General features: G+C 38.1%; 1 protein-coding gene across 1 annotated transcript in view; it reads right to left on the bottom strand.

Moving 5' to 3' along the window:
* mettl15 (methyltransferase 15, mitochondrial 12S rRNA N4-cytidine) overlaps nucleotides 1-19,814 on the bottom strand; it is a 94,920-nt gene extending 75,106 nt beyond the window's left edge. Inside the window, exons 1-2 of the mRNA XM_065267779.1 lie at nucleotides 19,538-19,814; nucleotides 18,994-19,250 (exon numbers count right to left, since the gene is read on the bottom strand). Of these exons, the coding sequence (XP_065123851.1) occupies nucleotides 18,994-19,161 (168 nt within the window). The 5' untranslated portion in view covers nucleotides 19,162-19,250; nucleotides 19,538-19,814. The remainder of the gene's footprint in view (nucleotides 1-18,993; nucleotides 19,251-19,537) is intronic.
* Nucleotides 19,815-19,825: the final 11 nt, after the last annotated feature.

The raw sequence follows: 19,825 nt of genomic DNA, 5'->3' as shown, positions 1-19,825 counted from the left end.
TATTCTAGCTTTGTGACATGGTGCATTATCCTGCTGGAAGTAGCCATCAGAGGATGGGTACATGGTGGTCATAAAGGGATGGACATGATCAGAAATAATGCTCAGGTAGGCCATGGCATTTAAACGATGCCCAATTGGCACCTAAAGTGTGCCAAGAAAACATCCCCCACACTACACCACCACCACCACCAGCAGCAGCCTGTGGTAACAAGGCATGATGGATCCATGTTCTTATTCTATTTACGCCAAATTCTGATTCTACTATCGGAATGTATCAACAGAAATCGAGACTCATCAGACCAGGCAACATGTTTCCAGTCTTCAACTGTCCAATTTTGGTGAGCTTGTTCAAATTGTAGCCTCTTTTTCCTATTTGTAGTGGAGATGAGTGGTACCCGGTGGAGTCTTCTGCTGTTGTAGCCCATCCGCCTCAAGGTTGTGCGTGTTGTGACTTCACAGATGCTTTGCCGCATACTTTGGTTGTAACAAGTGGTTATTTCAGTCAAAGTTGCTCCTCTATCAGCTTGAATCAGTCGGCCCATTCTCCTCTGACCTCTAGCATCAACAAGGCATTTTCACCCACAGAACTGCCGCATACTGAATGTTTTTCCCTTTTCACACCATTCTTTGTTAACCCTAGAAATGGTTTTGCATGAAAATCCCAGTAACTGAGCAGATTGTGAAATACTCAGACTGGCCCGTCTGGCACCAACAACCATGCCATGCTCAAATCCCCTTTCTTTCCCATTCTGACATTCAGTTTGGAGTTCCGGAGATTGTCTTGACCAGGACCACACCCCTAAATGCATTGAAGCAACTGCCATGTGATTGGTTGATAGATAATTGCATTAATGAGAAATTAAACAGGTGTTCCTAATAATCCTTTAGGTGAGTGTACATACATACATACACACACACACACACACACACACACACACACACACACACACACACACACACACGAATACCCAAACAGATCATAAGGAATGTGTTTATTCTATTTTAAATATGGTTTGTAATAAACACCTGCAGCAAATGTTCAGGCTTGGTGTGACTGTGAATAGGTTTCTGAGAGGAGACAGTAAAATAAATATCCAATTCCTTACTGCCTAAGAATGAACTTACAGCCTCCTTGCAGAATAAAAATACTTTCCTGCTTTGAATCAAAGGTTGTAATGCTATGATTCATCTCAGTGATGGTTGATTTGGTTCAAGGCTTAAGGCTCTTTATTAAAGATTTTGCTTTGAAATGCCTATGCCGAAAATGAATGAATAAAGGATGGGAGTTACTGCTAAATCGAAGTCTTGAAAATATCAGCGGAATTAAACAATGAAAATAATTAAATGAATAAATAACAAGCACATGTGGGGTCTGTGTAATCTGAATGGGACCTAATCAGTAATCCTTTTGATAGGATTCTTTAAAATAAATACACCCCTAAAACTACAAGGTTCAATTAGAACCAAAGGTTTAACAGCCTTTTGCATGCCACTTAGTTCCACAAATAACTTATTATTCTTTAGAAAATCTTTACTTCATTTAATGGCTAAAAATGTCACAATGCTTCTCGACAACAGACATGCACGATGCCAGCGATGCTATGATGTGACCCTCTCAACTACACTAGAGGAATAAGATGAACCTTGCAAGATTTAGTTTGTTTCAGATAAATTCAGTTACAGAGTACGCTTGATAAAGACATGGCAATCCGAATATTTTGGAACACGAGAGATCATATGAATAATCCAGATCAATACTCTTAAGTAACTGTAAAAAGAAAATGAGGCAATGTTTGAGGAAACATCTCATCTCTTTTTTCCTCAGGTGAGGTCCGTCAGGTGAAACCGAGCACTGCGCAGGGTAATGCATACATCCCACCTGACCCCTCCACTTCTATCAGTGTCTCTTGACCGCTTGCTTCCATTTCAGGCAAAGCAGATGAGAAGCCCAGCTGTAACTCAGACACCCCTCACTTATAATACATAACCAGTCTTTCCTGAAAAATGCATACGCATGCTTGCGCATGGGTGTGTGTACGCTTGTCCGACTGCGTAATTGATGTGTATCTACATGTAGTTACTTACATGCCCTGGCTATACAAACAGCAAGGGCAAGTAAGTGTTTCTTGGACTTCCACGTTTCACAGGGCAGAGGAGCCTTTTTGATATTGTCATTAAAACAACATAAAAACAATGGTGTGAATGGAAAGCAATGTTCCAAATATAACTCCTTAAGAGAAGTAATAAATCAGCAAGGATGTTGTCATTTTCAATTCCTCATAACCAACATAAACAAGATAAAAATAATAGGGGAGAGTGGGGTCCGATGCGTCAGTGGGTAAGCTGCGTCACCCCTTTAATATAAAGTGCAATTTAATTTTAGTTGACAGCAGATATCCTATATAACATGGTAAGTGCATACAGGTATAAATAGCTTACTCCAGTCTCCCCTACCACTCATTCTAATGTTTTTTAACCTATTTGTTAAATAATAATTTTTAAGTGGAATCTTCTGAACTAAAACCCTACAAAATGCTTTCGCCCTGGTCCACCTGGTCCATAAAATTAAAGGTAATTTTTTAAATACAATAAAATGCATTATAAATTAAATTCAAATATACATTTTCGCATACAACCCTGATTATTACATTGCATCCACAACCAATGAAAGCAATAACATGACAATATGTTCATAAAAAAGCCTTTGCTTATAACCCTGGCTCACAGATCTGCCCTCTAGGCATCTATATTTCTCGGCCAATCATAACCAACCAAGACACCTGCTTCACAACAGCAAAATAAAGTGCTATACGTTACAATTCCTGTCACATATAAAACCAAAATGGACAACTATTACAACCATCCATTTCAAAATCAGCGGCACGCGTCGGACGCATGACACATCAGAGCAGTCACACAACAGCATGAACACACGCACATACATTTAAAGGTGCCAAAGAATGCATTTGAATAATATTGTTCTCTGATATCTACATAGATGGTATGTGGCTTTATTAAGTACAGAGACGGTTTAACATGTTCATTTACAACCTTAGCACTACGTCCAAAATTGCAAACTGTGAAAGTAGGTATTGTATTAGATGAAGTACCTAAACACAGACAGTTAAAACAGTAAGTTCCATATAGTATTAATAAAGATAGTATAAATTATTTTGTACATACTACATTCACCATGTTGATACATCACATGACATACGTCGTCAGAACAAGTTAATCATTAAGTGGAATGACATTAAACAAGTGCAATTTAATTACAAGGCACAGCTGTTTAATATATGTATATGCTTTTGATTAGAGACATATTAACGACATTTTTTAATAAAACAACGCCTCTAATTTTTTTTCTTTTTTGATAACTCCTCTCCAGGGGGCTCACAGGATAGTAAAGTGGCCATTAAATGAACACGTGGGGATCTTGGCAGAATTATTAGGTCTTTCCAGGTACTTTTCACCTACTGTTTTTGGAATACAATGAATGGAATACTGCTTTTCGTGTACTATATAGTAGGGAAGTAGGCGGTTTAGAAAGCAGCCTAGAATTTGCCTTTAGAATGAAATGGTCTATTATTACCTAATTTAAAAAGGTCATGAATAATAATGTTCAGCTCTGCTCTGATTGGCTGTTTCACAGAGCAGCTCCTTTCATTAGCTCTTTGTGTGTAAACAGACCTAAAGATTGAGGCTGTATCAGACCAAAATACAGATTTTGAGGAATAATCAATTTGTTGGAGATTGTTAATGGATATTTCTGAGTGGTAAGTTTGTGGGGGGGTTCAGTATAGACCTGCATAAAAAGCTTCGGAACACAGTTTAAGATGTTTTATATTTAGCCCGAGAGCTTGTTGACCCTTCATTGAAAATTTACATACGGTATACTGTCCATGTCCAGAAAGGTAATAGAAACATCATCAAAGTAGTCCATGTGACATCAGTGGGTCAGTTAGAATGTGTTGAAGCATCAAAAATACATTTTAGTCCAAAAATAACAAAAATTATGACTTTATTGTCTTTTCTTCCGCGTCTGTTGTGAAGTGCATGTGTGAGACTAAAGTCACATGATTGCAGTAATGCGGATGACATACAGCGCAGCTGACGTGTTATCTGGTGCGCCCCAGCTTTTTTTTTGTGCGCCCGGGCTTCGTTTACAGTCTGAGGGAGACGCACACTGTAAGTTTGAATTAAAAAAAATTGCAAACAGGAGGATAACACGTAATCCACATCACTGCAGTCACGTGACTTTAGTCTCGCGCATGTGCTTCACAACAGACGGGGAAGAGAAGACAATGCTGAATAAAGTCGTAATTTTTGTTATTTTTGGACCAAAATGTATTTTCAATGCTTCAACACATTCTAACTGACCCACTGATGTCACATGGACTACTTTGATGATGTTTTAATTACCTTTCTGGACATGGACAGTATACCGTACGTAGATTTTCAATGAACAAGCTCTTGGGCTAAATATAAAACATCTTAAACCGTGTTCCGAAGATGAAAGGAGGTCTTACGAGTTTGGAACAACATGAGGGTGAGTCATTAATTACATTATTTTCATTTTTGAGTGACTATACCTTTAACATTGTAACATCATTGTACTTAATTTTTTATGTGTAATTTAATGTTGGGGCATATCAAATGCCTATCTTCCATGATATCTCACAATAACAGCACCTGCGTCGAATGCGTTCATGACGTGCCGGCACATCGTCGACCAGACTTTTGTATAGAAATCGGGTTCAATAAATTACAGAGAACCATAATTCAAATAATGGCATGCCTGCGGTTTCTGAGCGTTCATGCAAACCCCAATCAAGGCCATGTTGCAGTGATGAGTCATCGCTCTATCCAGCTGTCCACGGGGCATACATCTGATTAGCAAGCCCACGCTCACCCGGTAGGCACAAATGTAAATATTGTAATAAAACCCTCAGTAATAACTTAGCTCCCGTGTCTTGGAGAGGCTTCACTTTATTTATTTTTCCCCACATTTCAGCAATATTGTTTGATGGAGACTGCATACTTAAATATCAGTTATTAAAGCAAGGTTTCAGGTGTGGGTTTCCAGAATCCATTCTTCAACTTCAGTTTTTTTTTTATCTCCCACGAGAAGCTACTTGCATCATTAGTGTAATTATCCTTCACATCATTGTTGAAGTTATTTAGCATCAAAGAAGTGGGTGTTTTGCTTCACCTACAGAGCGACACGCCGCACTGTGACTAATCCAGAGTGATATTTACAGTTTATTTCTCTATTTTGCCAAACTAAGAAAGGAAGCGAAAGAAAAAAACGCAAGTGACACGCAAAATGCAATTGCCGTATGAGTAGCGCATCAGAACAATATATTTTCAACTATACGTCTTAATAGGAAGCATAAATATTGACCAATGGCCGTATTGCCCTATGGGATTCAACGGGTGTGTTGCCGTGGTGACAGAGAACGCTTGAGGGCCTCAGATGAGCTCCCACTAAGAAGCTGTCCCCTCTGTGCCAGCTTAGCCACCTGGTATGGCCATGATACATTTGGCTAATGATGTCACGGACTCTCTTTCATGCCGCACCCCCACCACCGTGGCACAATTGTCTATTCATGAGAGTAATGAGAAGTCAGGGAGAGGGAGAGACAGACAGAGAGAGACTTTGCTCATGGCCACTGATAACCCCAGACTAAACTTGCAACCTTACGAGGCTTGGGCTTAATATCTGGCCGTCAATCAGCTCTGCCATCCCTTGCCGGAGTGTTTAATTACAGAGATCAATTATTCACCAGCCTCGTCTTTCAGTGAGCCACGCTCCTCGAAAAATACTGCCAGAGGCTGAGGGAGGAGGCAGTGGCTTGCCAGGATGGACCAGAATTATCCATAGCACAACATCTCCACCAGGGGAATGCTGTCTGCGCCTTAACCAAGCGCGTGGACCTATTTGCCATGCATGACCAGCGCATTACATTAAAATTTAAAATTGAGATCCACCACCGGCCCTGTTGGCTCCTGTCAATGTGTTCACATCACGGCTTGTTGATAATTTCGACTGCTTCGTCATCAACAATTGTTGTCATGGGCTCCGTCGGCCGCTCCGTTCATTATTATTTTACACAAAGTGCTTGAGATGCAACTGTTATTGCTCAGTGCCACCTGTTGCGATGACATGAAATAGTCTAGAACACAAAACTAAAATGGTGATTCAGTGTTTTGGGATCAAGTATAACCAGGCTAAAAAGATCTTCATATTGGTGGCTCAGAGAAATAACGTATTAGGAAAGGAGAAAACAAAGCCATTCCACCTCAGTACACGAGGAGATGAGAGGAGTGGCCATAATGTCTATCTTGTTAGGGTGTTTCTTATCACAAAACCCCATTCTTTACTCGAATTTCTAAGAGCTCGCTCATGGAGCCAATTCTCAATCATTGCAAGACAAACTGTTCATCTGACCCCAGATCAGCCCAAAAGGTAACTTCAGCCAATTCCGGAGTCCTCCCCCGATCTACAGACTGACAGCTCATTAATCTCTCTTTTGGCCGCAATCCCTCCTCCCTGGCGACAGCGCCTGAGCCAGAGCAGAGGATTCCCCAGCGCCTGGCTGTGTCCATCCCTGCTGGTCCACCTGCCTGGATCAAACACTCTCCACGGGGAGGGGACAAGGCAGTAAAGACCAGAAAGTGGGCGTCAGGGAATCCAACAGGCAATAAAACAGAACAAATCACTTCCTGTCAGGGTGTGTCTTTACTGAGTGGGCGTGCAAATGTGTGTAACCAGGCGCTAAGAGCAGGGCCACTAAATGAGACAGGACATTAATAAAGAAGTGGCTGGCTCGATTGTCTGTGGGCAGGCTCCAGGGGAAAGCCAACACAGAGGAATCTATCACATGAGACGGGCTTGGTCGTGGGTGGACCATCACTGAATAAAAAGGTCTTGTGGTGAGATCTGACACTGGGCCCACTAGATCTTAGTGTATAAATCACATAGCCAATAAAGCATGCTTCTTTACGAATAAAGAAAATGAAGGGGAAACTACACTGTCAACAAAAAGGTTATTAACAGCAGTTTATTAGAACATCTTTAAGACGTCTAATGCCATTGTGTATACAGATACATAGTGAAGATATACAGATTGGATTGAGAAGGATGGGGTAAAGTTTAAAGGTAATGCGATGCAGTTTGGTCTTTTACCTTCCAATACATCCATTTACATTAAAGTCACTACGATTGTTGTATCTTTATTTCGCCGAAATACTGTAAACACTATTGCTGTGTGGTACTTCAAAATAAATGCTATTGCCTGAGTATCCAATATACGATACATTTCTGGTAAATGCCAGCTATCATTAAATGTACTCATATGATTAACTAATGACTATAAAACCATACCATATTTATCTCACTATAGCCACATAATGCTCATTTAAATTCAAATACCAAGCCTAATTCTAACCCTATGCTGCCTTTAAATATTTGGAGCTCAGGGTTCAAATGATGCCATAAATAATTTCTGTTAATAAGATTCATAACAAATTGATTGTAAAGGGACAGTTCGATACCTAAACGTTTGTGTATACATGGCAAAATTTGTATGCTGCCCTTCTGACCTTTCCAATTGGCTCTAATATTGCGAAAGACACCAAGAGCATTATTACAGGAGGGTCACATCTGGTTTTGAGATTGGCCTGAAATGGCAAGGAATGAAAGCGCTGAACCTGTGAACTTCCTCATATCAATCTGTTACACTCAGTTAAGCTCTATGTTCACTTGAAGATTGGGACAGAAAAGAGAAGGCAGAAAATGAAATGAAGTCAAAATGAAATCAGTCACACTTCATTTTTCAGTTAACGCAAACTACCATCTTCCCCACCGCACACACGTACGTAAAAACAAATCCAATTGAATGAAACGTTTAAAGCAATTTTCGACTAATTTCCAAGCATAAGGTAGCAAGGCATGCATAGCTATCTGTTGAAATGGGTCATGAACAGTGCAGTGCAACAAACAGTGGATGGGTTTGTAGGTCTGATACGGCCAAGCATCCTGGATCTTATGTTGAAATTCCCACTCTCCCTTGCCTAAAGCTGGGAGTTCATTTTATTGCGCATTTTCGAACACACAGCCTTGAATAGCAGAATTCATTTAACTTGTGCGTGTACACAGACGTTCGAAGCATGCACATTGTGACAAAATGCAATATCTATCCTGGCCTACACAGGGCCCTAGACTCATCCTTCTCAGTTGGTTGCACCGAGTTACAATTTAGTCACACCTTTTTTATACTAATCATAACGACCTTGCATGTTTATGATATACAGTAAGCTAATTTTGCATTGATGTAAAGATTGACGGTGTTCTAGACAAAGGCGTGTTCTGTATGAATGGTAATGTCCAATATAACGTGAACCAGTGCTGCCTGGAAGAGTGATAATTTAAATAAGAAATAATTTTTACTGCGTAAGTGTTAAACTTGGTCAACTGCGCTTATGCCCGGTAAGTTGAAAGCTGTGTGGATATGTCCTTGCACCTTATTTAAGGTGTCCTTTTAATAAAGTAAACTGACAAGCAGCCTTAGTTATAATAGCGGGGTACTGATTTCTTTACATATTAGGTTTATATCAGTGCATTATGAATACAAACACTTGTATTTTAAGACATCTCCTCTCATCTGATTTCAATATCAATTGCTCAACGTCCAGCTCCTTTCGTCTCATCATCATCAACATCTTCGTTTCATTCATCTAATTTCCTGCTCTTCCATCTGTTGCTGTGTCATCTTTCACATAAATTGCAAGAACTCCCTGGAAGACAAACTGAAAGTTTTACGTTCACTTTTTTCTGTAAAACAGACACAAAACAATAAAGCAGCACATCTGTGATGTTTTCTATAATTTGCCTGTAATTGCTCTGCAAATATTTATATACAGTATACCCAAGGTTTGCTAAACACATATAATAGTAAAATTACCAGAAAACATTTTTAGCCTTTCCTAAAGACTGACTCAAAAAAAAAAAAAAAATTTCGCACAAAGATGACAAATATAACATACAAACAAAATAAACACCCGGACACTTATGCAATATTTTGAATAATGTTTTAAGTGTTTTGTATGTAAAAGTTATTTAGCAAACACGTTAACTGTAGCTGCCATGGTGATCCAAATGATCTCTCCTCTAACAAAGGGACGATGATCCAACACACCATCTATCATTTCTCAGCACTGTTGTCCATTGTTTGTTTGTTTTTTTAACACTTTGTACAGTGCCGGCAACTTTTTAAACAACTTCTGAACCGGTACCGTTATGCGCTGGATTCTAAGTATCGAGTTCGGTGATATATTTTAGCACGTCTTTGTTTCTACAGATGTTGAGCGTTTTCTTCAGTCCAAATTAAAGGGATAGTTCACCTTAAAATAAAAAATCTGTCATCATTTACTCAACGTCATGTTGTTCTAAACCTGTATGAATTTCTCTTTTTTTGATGAACAAAAAAGAAGATATTTTGAGAAATGATGGTAAACACACAGCAGATAGTGACCATTGACTTCCATAGTAGGAATAAAAAATATGATGTAATTTAATGGCTACTGTCAACAGTGTGCTTACCATCATTTATCAAAATATTTTCTTCCTCATTTATCACAATACTTCCAAAATATTTTTCCTTCACTGTCTGCTGTGTGTTTACCATCATTTCTCAAAATATCTTCTTTTGTGTTCATCAGAAAAAATAAATTCATACAGGTTTAGAACAACATGAGGATGAGTAAATGATGACAGACTTTTCATTTTAAGGTGAACTATCCCTTTAAGAAAATAGGAGGTATACTGACTGGGTTACTTTTAACCCATAATGGGTAAATATTTTGGACTGAACGCATGTTGGCTTAAAAATGACCCAATGTGGGGTTGTTGTTATGCAGCCATGGATTATAATAACCCAGCACTGGGTCAATTTTAACCCAGCAGTGTGTTCTGCCCAATATTTACCCAAAATGGCTTAAAAATAACCCAGACATTTTTTAAAGTGTACTTCTTTTGATCAGATAGATAAAGGTGAAACACGCATCTTGGCAGAGACTTAAATAGACTCACTCTGGCCCAGGGTATTTGGCGGGATAGAAAAGTCTGGCCTTTGGCCCTAAGAAAGCCACAGCAAGGCGCGATCAGGCCTTCGTGAAAAAAAATGAGAGTGAAAAAATATTTTGTTTGTGTTCTTCAGAGTAAAGAAACTCAGAAACTACAGGTATAGGACAACATGAAGGCAAGTAAATTATGTTAGAATTTTCATTTTTGGGTGAACTATCCCTTTAAAGGTGACATTTCAAAAGACTTTTTTTAAGATGTAAAATAAATCTTTGGTGTCCCCAGAGTGCATATGTAAAGTTTTAGCTCAAAACATATAGATAATTTATTAATGTTAAAATTATAACATGTTAAAATTGCCACTTTGTTGCAAAAATGTGCCATGTGTCCTGTTGAATGCAAATGAGCTGATGAAATGCAAACACTGATCACAATGATGCTGGTTTGTTGAAATTGAAGTCTCTCTATCTCTCTCTCTCTCTCTCTCTCTCTCTCTCTCTCTCTCTCTCTCTCTCTCTCTCTCTCTCTCTCTCTCTCTCTCTCTCTTAAATTGCAGTGCCGTGGTTGGCTGACATCACAAGGGAAGCCACATTTCAATTATATCAATCATTGTTCTTTTTCACATTATCTAGGTCGAAAGAAGCACTGGGGACCTAGCTTTAGCACTTAAACTTATAGCACAGGATCTGGAAAAAGTCAGATTTTCATGGTATTTCCCCTTTAAGGTGAACAGAATATCCAATCGTACCAAATGAAATTTTTTTTCAAGGCTAATGAGGTGGCTAATGAGGCTGGGTAAAAGATGGGTGAGGTGATAAAGGCCAGAATGAGAACTAACATAGAATTTCCTCTCTCTGTCAATACTTTCTGACAAGTGAGATCTCTGGACACTCGCTGGCACTTATATGTCTATCAAGAAAATATTGAGAGACAGCAAAAGTGGGATTTGCAAAGTCAAAAACTAACATGAAAAAAAACAATAAAAACAATGGGATTACTATTAACGGTATAAACAAGAAATATTGCACAGCTACAGGGAATACTTGATTCTGATTTGTTAGTTGTGACACTGCGAGGTCTGTTATTCTCTGACAACAACCGCCAAAACTCATAACCAGTGTGGGTGTAACTAGTTACTAAGTAATTAGTTACTTTAATTTAATTACTTTTTCCTTAAAAAAGTAAAGTAAGGTATTACTCTTATTTTTTCAGTAATTGAATCACAGTTACTTCTGATGTTCTTGATCTAAATACTGTGTATGGACTGTAGTATATAAAGAGTTTCATTGCAAAATGAGATAACTCGTTTTTTCACTGTAAAACCAAACAGTAAAACTAACTTATAATAGAAAGTACCTGGTACTCAAAATGTGCCAAAAAGTTTAGCTAACAATTATTTTTGAGTTCATGCAACGTCTATCATAGATTTGAGTTAACAGTAAATATTTTTTTGAGCTTTTACAACTACACCAAAGGTAAAGAGTTTAGGGAACTTGAAAAGTAGATTTAACCATAATTAAATATTTTAAGTCAAAAGCCCTCTAGTGGTAGCCTGGCTCCGCCCTCCTACGTGCTTCCGCTTAATTTTCATTTCGCTTCAGCAGTACGTCTGGGATGCCTCTGTAGAGTTTCATTTTCTCCTGCAAAAATCTGCAGGTCCAATCAGCGAACAGAGGGGGGTGGCTAAAAACGATGACGTAGAGGTCGTGCGTCAGTTTGTGTTGTAGTTCAGTAATGCCAGCGGAGAAAGGCGTGAGAAAAGCTATTCGGTCCGTTGTTGCAAAGCTGCCGAATATACAGAAGTTAAAGCCGGAGCAAGAACCAGGTTTGTTAAGTTTTGTTGGTCTGATTATTCGTACTTGTTGTTTCCGGCCGGTTTCGGCACATGATATACGTCACGACCACACGTTAGCGACTGCGTATGGCAGATCCTGAGTGACTCTGCGCAGATCCTTTAGTTTTAAACTTCAACAGAGGACCCTCCTTAACGGAAGTAACGCTTTGCAATGGAGCGTGGCCAGACTCTTTGTACAAATGAAATGAATGTACAAGAGTCTGGTTGGACCAGGCTACTCTAGTGGCGGTTTTTACCAAAAAGTGACGTCATCATTGAAAGGGCACTCAGACGTGTTTTAAACGGATGAATTTGCTCTTGGATGCAAATAATTACAAACTTTTGGTGGTTGTGATGAGTTCAATTTGCCAGGTAAGCTAAGAAAGAGTCTGTCACTGCAAATTAACTTCATTTTAAAGTTAAATCAACACCATTGGTTGAGGAGGTTCTGTTCCCAGCATGCTTTGCATGAGCCCGCAAAACGAGAGCATTATTTAAAATTAAGTGATATTTTATGTGGTTTTTAGTAAACAAAAAGACTCAGTAGTGTTAAACATTTATTTATGTTGGAGATTTAGAAAGGTTTGCTATTTTTTTTGTTTTGTGCTTACCATTGTTCAGAAGTGTAGTGCCTGTGCTTAGCCTTTAGGTCAATAATGTGTTGCTTCATATAAACAATACCTATGTTAAAGTCAGCACTGAGCTCAGTCTCAACACACTTTCACTGGTATCAAATTTTTATGAGTCACATGATATGTTTCTGTGATTTGAGAACAAAATTAAATGGTAGTTAGTTTACTTGAATATTTTGAGTACTCTGAACTTATCAGGTTTTACAGTGTTCTGTTAAGTTGTAAAATGTAGATATTTGAGTACAGGAAACTTAAGAAAAACAAGGTTGCTACAAAATATTTAAGTAAAACTACTACAATTTAAGTTACATAAATTATATAATTTAATTTATATATGACTTTATCTAAGTTTAGATAAATAAAATGTTTTGATTTGAATTGAAGTTGTCAGTAGTGAAGTTGACACTTTTAAGTTGGCAAACTTAGAAAAATAGAGGCAATCAGTTGTCTCAATTTTTTGAGTTAGTAGAACTTATCCGGGTTTACAGTGTAATTTTTCAGATATCTCGTATTTTGGTAGTGCATTCCAATTAATATCAATTCAACAGCAGTTGGTTTGTTTTGATTTAAACCTTCATAAATTAAAAAATACAGCTAAGTAGCACCATAAAACAAAATAATAACATGATTATATAATAATAAACATGTTTTGACAAAAATTTTAAAAATGGATTTATCTCGTTTTGCAACGGAACTCTTCATATATAACATAACAATTATATAATACAATAGTGGATTTAACATCAAGAGGCAGTTTCACGGATAATATTGAGTGCACTTATAATATTGAGTCATAGCCGCAGCAAATTTAACTGCTCATGCTATCATGTATTTTGTTGTGCTATCTGTCGTTTTTCTGTGCTTTTTACTGCTTCTATTTATTTAAAGCTGCTTTGAAACAATTGACTTTTGTGAAAAGCGCTATATAAATAAAATTGAATTGAATTGTTTATTAATACTTATTAATAAGTATTTAAAGCACATATTAATGTCAGATAATGCAAAACCTTATCTTACATAATTAATCCTACCCAATTCCTACCAATACGTAAACTTAACAACTACTTTACTAAGTATTAAGAAGAAGTAATTGGGACTATATTAAGACAAAAGTAGTTAATGGTTATTTAATAGTGAGAATTAAACCTTAAAAAGTCTGACCAGAATTTGCAAACTTTTATATGATTTATTTGAGCTGTTTGAATCATTTACTAAATAGGATATAGAAAATAAATAGTAATTAAAAACTTTTTGAAGAAAGTAATTTGTACAGTAATCTAATAATAACATGATTGATGTAATTAGTAACTACAGTAGTAGTTAATTACTTTTTTTGAGTAACTTACCCAACACTGCTGATAACACAATTCCCATCCGGGTACTGTGTTCATCTTGAGCAGTACTACTAATGTATCACTCCACTGTCTGTTTTCTCATGAAAGGTTTGGAATGGTTAAAAATGAACTACAAATTAATAGAATTAATTGGCAAGTAGAATTTTACAACGTAGGGTCCGGATCTCTTTGTCAAGGTTTATTTACGATAACAACTGGCATCCCTTACTTAATAAATGCTACAAATATATTTTGTTAATTGAAACTAGGGCTGTGCAAAAAATCGACTGCGATTATCATGCGCGTGTCATCAGTAAAGCCGGTTCGGTGATTAGTATTAAATCGCCATCAGGTGCTTTCAGATGGAGCAGCATTTATTACACAGACCCGTAGTTCACCGAGAAGCTAGGCAAAATCGCATAGAAAATCGGAATCGATTTTCCTCGATTATGAACCCGATTTTGCCTAGCTTCTCGGTGAACTACGGGTCTGTTTAATAAATGCCGCTCCATCTGAAAGCAGCTGATGGCGATTTAATACTAATCACCGAACCGGCTTTACTGATGACACGCGCATGATAATCGCAGTCGATTTTTTGCACAGCCCTAATTGAAACATAACCTTTTTCATCTTCCCAAAGAACCCAGCATTGAGGGAAAAGTGTATGCAGTTAAAAGATGAGTCAGAACCACAGGTGGTAAGTAAAACTGCATCAAATGTCTGTGGACATAAAGTGACGTAATGACCAATGTATGGTTACCCATAATTGAGATGTGACCTCTGCATTAACCCATCCAGTGAACACATACAATGCAAGCAGTGAACACACAAACACACAACCAGAGCAGTGGGCAGCTAAGAGGAATGGGGGACAGGTGCTGTGCTCAAGGGCACCTCAGTTGCAAACTGCCAGCCGTGAGTATCGAACCGGCAACTTTCGGGTTACAAGCCTGACTGTCTTACCATTAGGCCATGACTGAGTGCCAACTATGTAAACAATACAAGTGTACAGTGAATCAAAAGTTATCTAGGTATGATGCGATGATGTATCGAGTGTGTCTCGCTCTGCCATGGTAGCACTGCTGTTTTCGGAAAGAAGCCACACAGCTGCATTCATCTCTTATAAATAAGATAAAACTAAAGACTCGTTGGTGATATGAAGGATGCAATAATACTCTAAAGGTACGAAAGATTAACATGAGATTGGCTATAGTGAAAACAAAAACAGGGCACAACATAAAGAACTTCCCGATGGTCCAGGGCCAGCGTGAGAGACGCTCGAGCCAGTAAACAGTGTTGATCAGGCCAGTGCTTTGCCCTCAGTCACTAAAATATATTTTCTGCCTGTGGCCATTTGTCTGTATGTATCTTCTGCAATGTTATCATCGAGACACATGTTCGTCACGAATGTTAACTTCTCAGCAATGTCAATGTTAATTTTCTCCTACTGTACCTTATTGGTTGCATGTGTTGCGTGTTACGCCACCTGGTAGAGCAAAGAGACCTTAAAATGGCGGCAGCAATGGCACCATCTAATTATGAGGCCAAATTAAAACGTAACTATTTATAATGTACTTGGGTAAAACACGATGAAAAAAACAATGCATTGTTTGAAGTTTCCCATCAGTTTCCAGGAAAGCAGATAAGTCGGAAGGCTTTTTCGTTGGTACATAAAGAAAAACCTCAAAGCTCATGAGAAAAGGGTTGCCGATAACCATTTAGCTGGTCCACTGAACGTAATGGTGAGATGTATGAATGAAGAGAATTTTAAGCGCATCGAGAGACATATCAACACACCGTATTAATAACACGGTTTTATTAATATTGGCTTGTTATCTTCCTTACAACAAGATGCATGAGTTCTGTGCACAGTTAATCCTGATATACTTGATACTATTGACCCTGATGCGAGTATTGTGAAATTTCGGAATTTATATGTAAAATTGCCAATTGTCTTAACAAATGATGAATAAAATGTATATGTATACAGTTATATTTAACTTTTGAATTATTATTTTAAAAATGTCACATTAAAAAAATGTTTGGTGGGGCAAGTGAAAACCTTAACCACTGGCCCGATTGGGCCAGTATTAAAATTTTTTTGCGTTGAGCCCTGAATCAGGAAGAATGTTTACCAATGTTTACAAACCAAAGCTGTCTAAAAATTGGGTATTCACTTCAGCACTCTCAGAGCACGTACTGAAGTAAAGTAGTACTGTATATGATATTCACTAATCAGATTTCATGCTCGAACTCCCCAAAATGAGACTGGTTAACATTAAATACAGTTTTGTTATTGCTCTGGGTGGTAAGCTAAATATGGTTTACCTTCCCGCAACTGTTTCAACAGTTCCCATGGCAATGGGAAACTTAGCGTGGGCCTCCACACATGTTGGTGACACCTGTGAGCGAATTGTAAAAAGAACACACAATCTGTATTTAAATAATTCAGTCTCAGGTGTTGGAAGGTTGAGTATCAGTTGTGCACAGAGCAAGGAGGAAAACAACTTTGAAATTGGTTATCGTATTATATTGGATATATACAAACAAAACCTTGACAAATACATTAAGGTTCAAGCGTGTATGCCAACAGAACATTAAAGGGCAATCCCACTTATAAGCCAATTTTGATGGATTGTCAGTGAAACCCCTACTTTGCAGCAAGCGTGCCGGGTGGGAGGGGGACATGTGAAAGCCCTTCACCTGTGCCGCTATCAATTCCTGGATAACTGCGTAGGAGGTGCCGGCCAGCTGAAAGCCTACATTTACCCACTTTGGTGTAATTGCAGCGTTTACTCTTTGATTGCCTAAGAGCTCCATTCAAACTCACCCCTGCCTCGTCTGACGAGAGCTTCTGCAGTACGGTTGATTGCTGTTCAATGGCAGATCAAAATATTAGAGTGATCCCTCTGAGCAGTCACAGTAAGTGTTTGTCTTACAGTTATTATTATGCTGTCTGTCAGCATAATAATAATGGAGGCTAAATTGTTCAATGGGGAAAAAATGGCTGGTTCATGCCCCGGTTATAATTATCAATCTGCTAGTTGTTTTCTGGATTTTGATACAGAATCCCTCAAGCTACAAAACAGATCTTATGATAAGGCCCTGTAACATAAATAAAATCAACCTTGTATGTATTACAGTATATACTTAAATAATTTCTTTACTTATCTTCTTCACTAGGTTACTGTTATGGGCAGACCCTGCGTTTATAAGCTTTTGTATTTACAAGGAAAACTCACACAAACAAAAACAATACTGTTCAGTACTGGTCTATACCCTCATGTATTTTCTACAAGTTACAGCCAACAAAGCAAACTTTACATACAAAATATCTGTGAAATACATTCCTTACAGTACCACAATCTGTCTCATAATTTCATATTTGATTATTTGGTTAAATGCAAGCTTTTGGCAGGCTCTCTCTGCACCAGTTGGACCATGGGCGTATAGTGAAGTTAAGAGGTGCAAACCTTAGTCAGGAGTGGTGCGGTACTTTGGCGCCCCACATTCTGCCAACAAGCCAACAGTGGTGCCATCACTGACTCAGAGTCACTGACCCGGAGCCCCCACCTGCATGAGCAACGCTTTGAGCTATAGGACCCGGCGATGCCCATCTCAAGCTGCCCACTAGAGCAGAAGGCCCTTTGACTCACACCCATCTGGCCTGCTAGCACGTTAGAGTACGCCAAGGTCTGTGAGCACACTGTTAACTTCCCTACCCTTCCCAAAAGGGGACAGTTAACAAATCGGGAGTCCTAAAAGTTTTGGTGACAAGCAACTTTTTCGTCAAGACGGCATGTGGTTAACAGAGGCAATGACAAGTCAACATTCCGCCTCCAGGTTTTCCCACATACATACACAAATACACAAACACAGAAGTTCAATGTTGCACCCTGTGTAGGAGTTTTAAAGGATACACGTTATGGTCTTTATTAATTATTTCCATCAAGTCGATGAGAATTGTCATTCAACAATCTAACAATTTAACTTTTGCAATGTTTCGTATTTTAGAATAAAGTAAGACAGTCTTTGTGAGGTGACATCACACTCACCAGAACCGAAATGCATTATGGATCTAGCCTCCATTTGTAATGTATTAAAGCAGGGGAGTCCCATAGCCGTGCTTCTGGTTTATTGTGTTAGGCACTGGTTACCTCCACTGATGATGCAACCAATAAAACAAATATATGATAAGGGGGTAGGATTAGATTATTCGAAGTTCTTCTTACGTGTCTATAGTAAAAAAAACAGTCCTTAAACAAGCACTTATAATATACAGTATACCATGACATCATTATACAGCTACCTTACCTTTGATATTATTACAGTGTTGTTTTAGTCCTTTAGTCGAAATGTAAATAAATCCTGTACCCAGCATTGGTGAAATGTCCATAGAGATTTACAGTTTTTATAATTTTCACAAGAATATGCACTTATGCAATAAACAAGGTAGTTGACCACATCCAAATATGAGGCAGTAATGCGGGTCGGCACTTTAACTTATTGCAGTCAGCTCGTATGGATCAATGATCTAAATGAATAAAAATGTACACAAATAAAAGTCCCTGGCATCTCTGATGAGGTTTTTTTGTGGTAAAGTATGCTCTCTGCTTTTGTGTGCTTCTTTAATTTGGTAAAGGTTTACTTGTAATCTCATTTACCTGTAACTTTTATATGCTCTTAGTCAGTAACAATACCCACCACATTAATTGATCAAAATAATGTGGTCAGATGAAATGATCGAATAAAATATGGAAATGGTGCAAATATTAATTTCATGTTATTTTGAAGTTCTATATGTGAGTAATAAATATGCAAAAATTCTACAACCAATTTTTTTTGTAAATAGATTTACCAACTTGATTCAAAACAAATAACAAATTAAAATGTATCAGTGTACTGTGTACTGCAAATCAATAAAACACATCAACTACTCCAAATGGTCACTAGTAGCGGATTAAAAACCTGGAAAATTTTGTGTCACTCCTTCAAAAGTCATACTGTATTGATGCAAACAATTCAAATTGCAAAATGCAGTCAAAGCAGACATTTAATATGATCAACACAATAATATTGAAAACTTTTAAAGGCAGATGAATGACTGACCTGCCCTGGTTGGATGTCCAAACACCGCAGTACCTCTTTGACCATAACAGGTGTGTGAAGGCTTCTCTCATTCTGAGTTGGTATGTCCACATTTTTGAGGCTTGGAGGCACTGAACCAGTATAGGGTCTCCAAGAATACCACAACCTCTTCCAACCTTGCCTGAGCATTCTGTAAGTTAGCTGTGGTCAGGATCAACACCTTTCCATATCCCCAAAGTCAGTTTGCAGGATGCCAAAGTCAAAGAGACATTTTGGTTCTGCACAGAATAAGGTATTTAATTAATGTTAATACATTTTGAAGCCAGCAGATATATTTCAGATATGACATCTGTGTACCTACTGAAGACGACAAAGGTTTTACTTTAAATTAAACCTGACACTTTACACACAACTTTACTGTGGTACACAAATCATTACGTCTGTGTAAAATAAACTAATTCAATATATGAAATGTATATAACGTTGTTTAACGTGCTGGGCTGGTTTAGGGGTGTATGCGGGATCGATGTTAAATAATGACGATAAAACATGATTTATAACTTGCATTTCTTTGACGTCCTCGCTGTCAGCACGTGACGTATTTCAAGGTACGGGTCTGCGAAAACAGCAGCAAATCGATGCTGAATGTTAAGACAACAGTTCGGAAACACAACACTGTAACTTACAATGAACAGCGACAAATCAGTGTAGCATGTTATGAGTTAATGCTTTATCTTTATGCGCTTAATAAAAAAGATATTTGTTCATTCATTCATTTAATGTTGCGATGGCGATGTAAACAGGTACTAGTGAAGACAGTTAAACATGAGTGCAGCCGCAAAGGGTTTCCCGG

This window comes from Paramisgurnus dabryanus, chromosome 2 (assembly GCF_030506205.2).
Source record: "Paramisgurnus dabryanus chromosome 2, PD_genome_1.1, whole genome shotgun sequence".
NCBI lineage: Eukaryota > Metazoa > Chordata > Actinopteri > Cypriniformes > Cobitidae > Paramisgurnus > Paramisgurnus dabryanus.
This window is presented reverse-complemented; position numbering and strand designations above follow the sequence as displayed.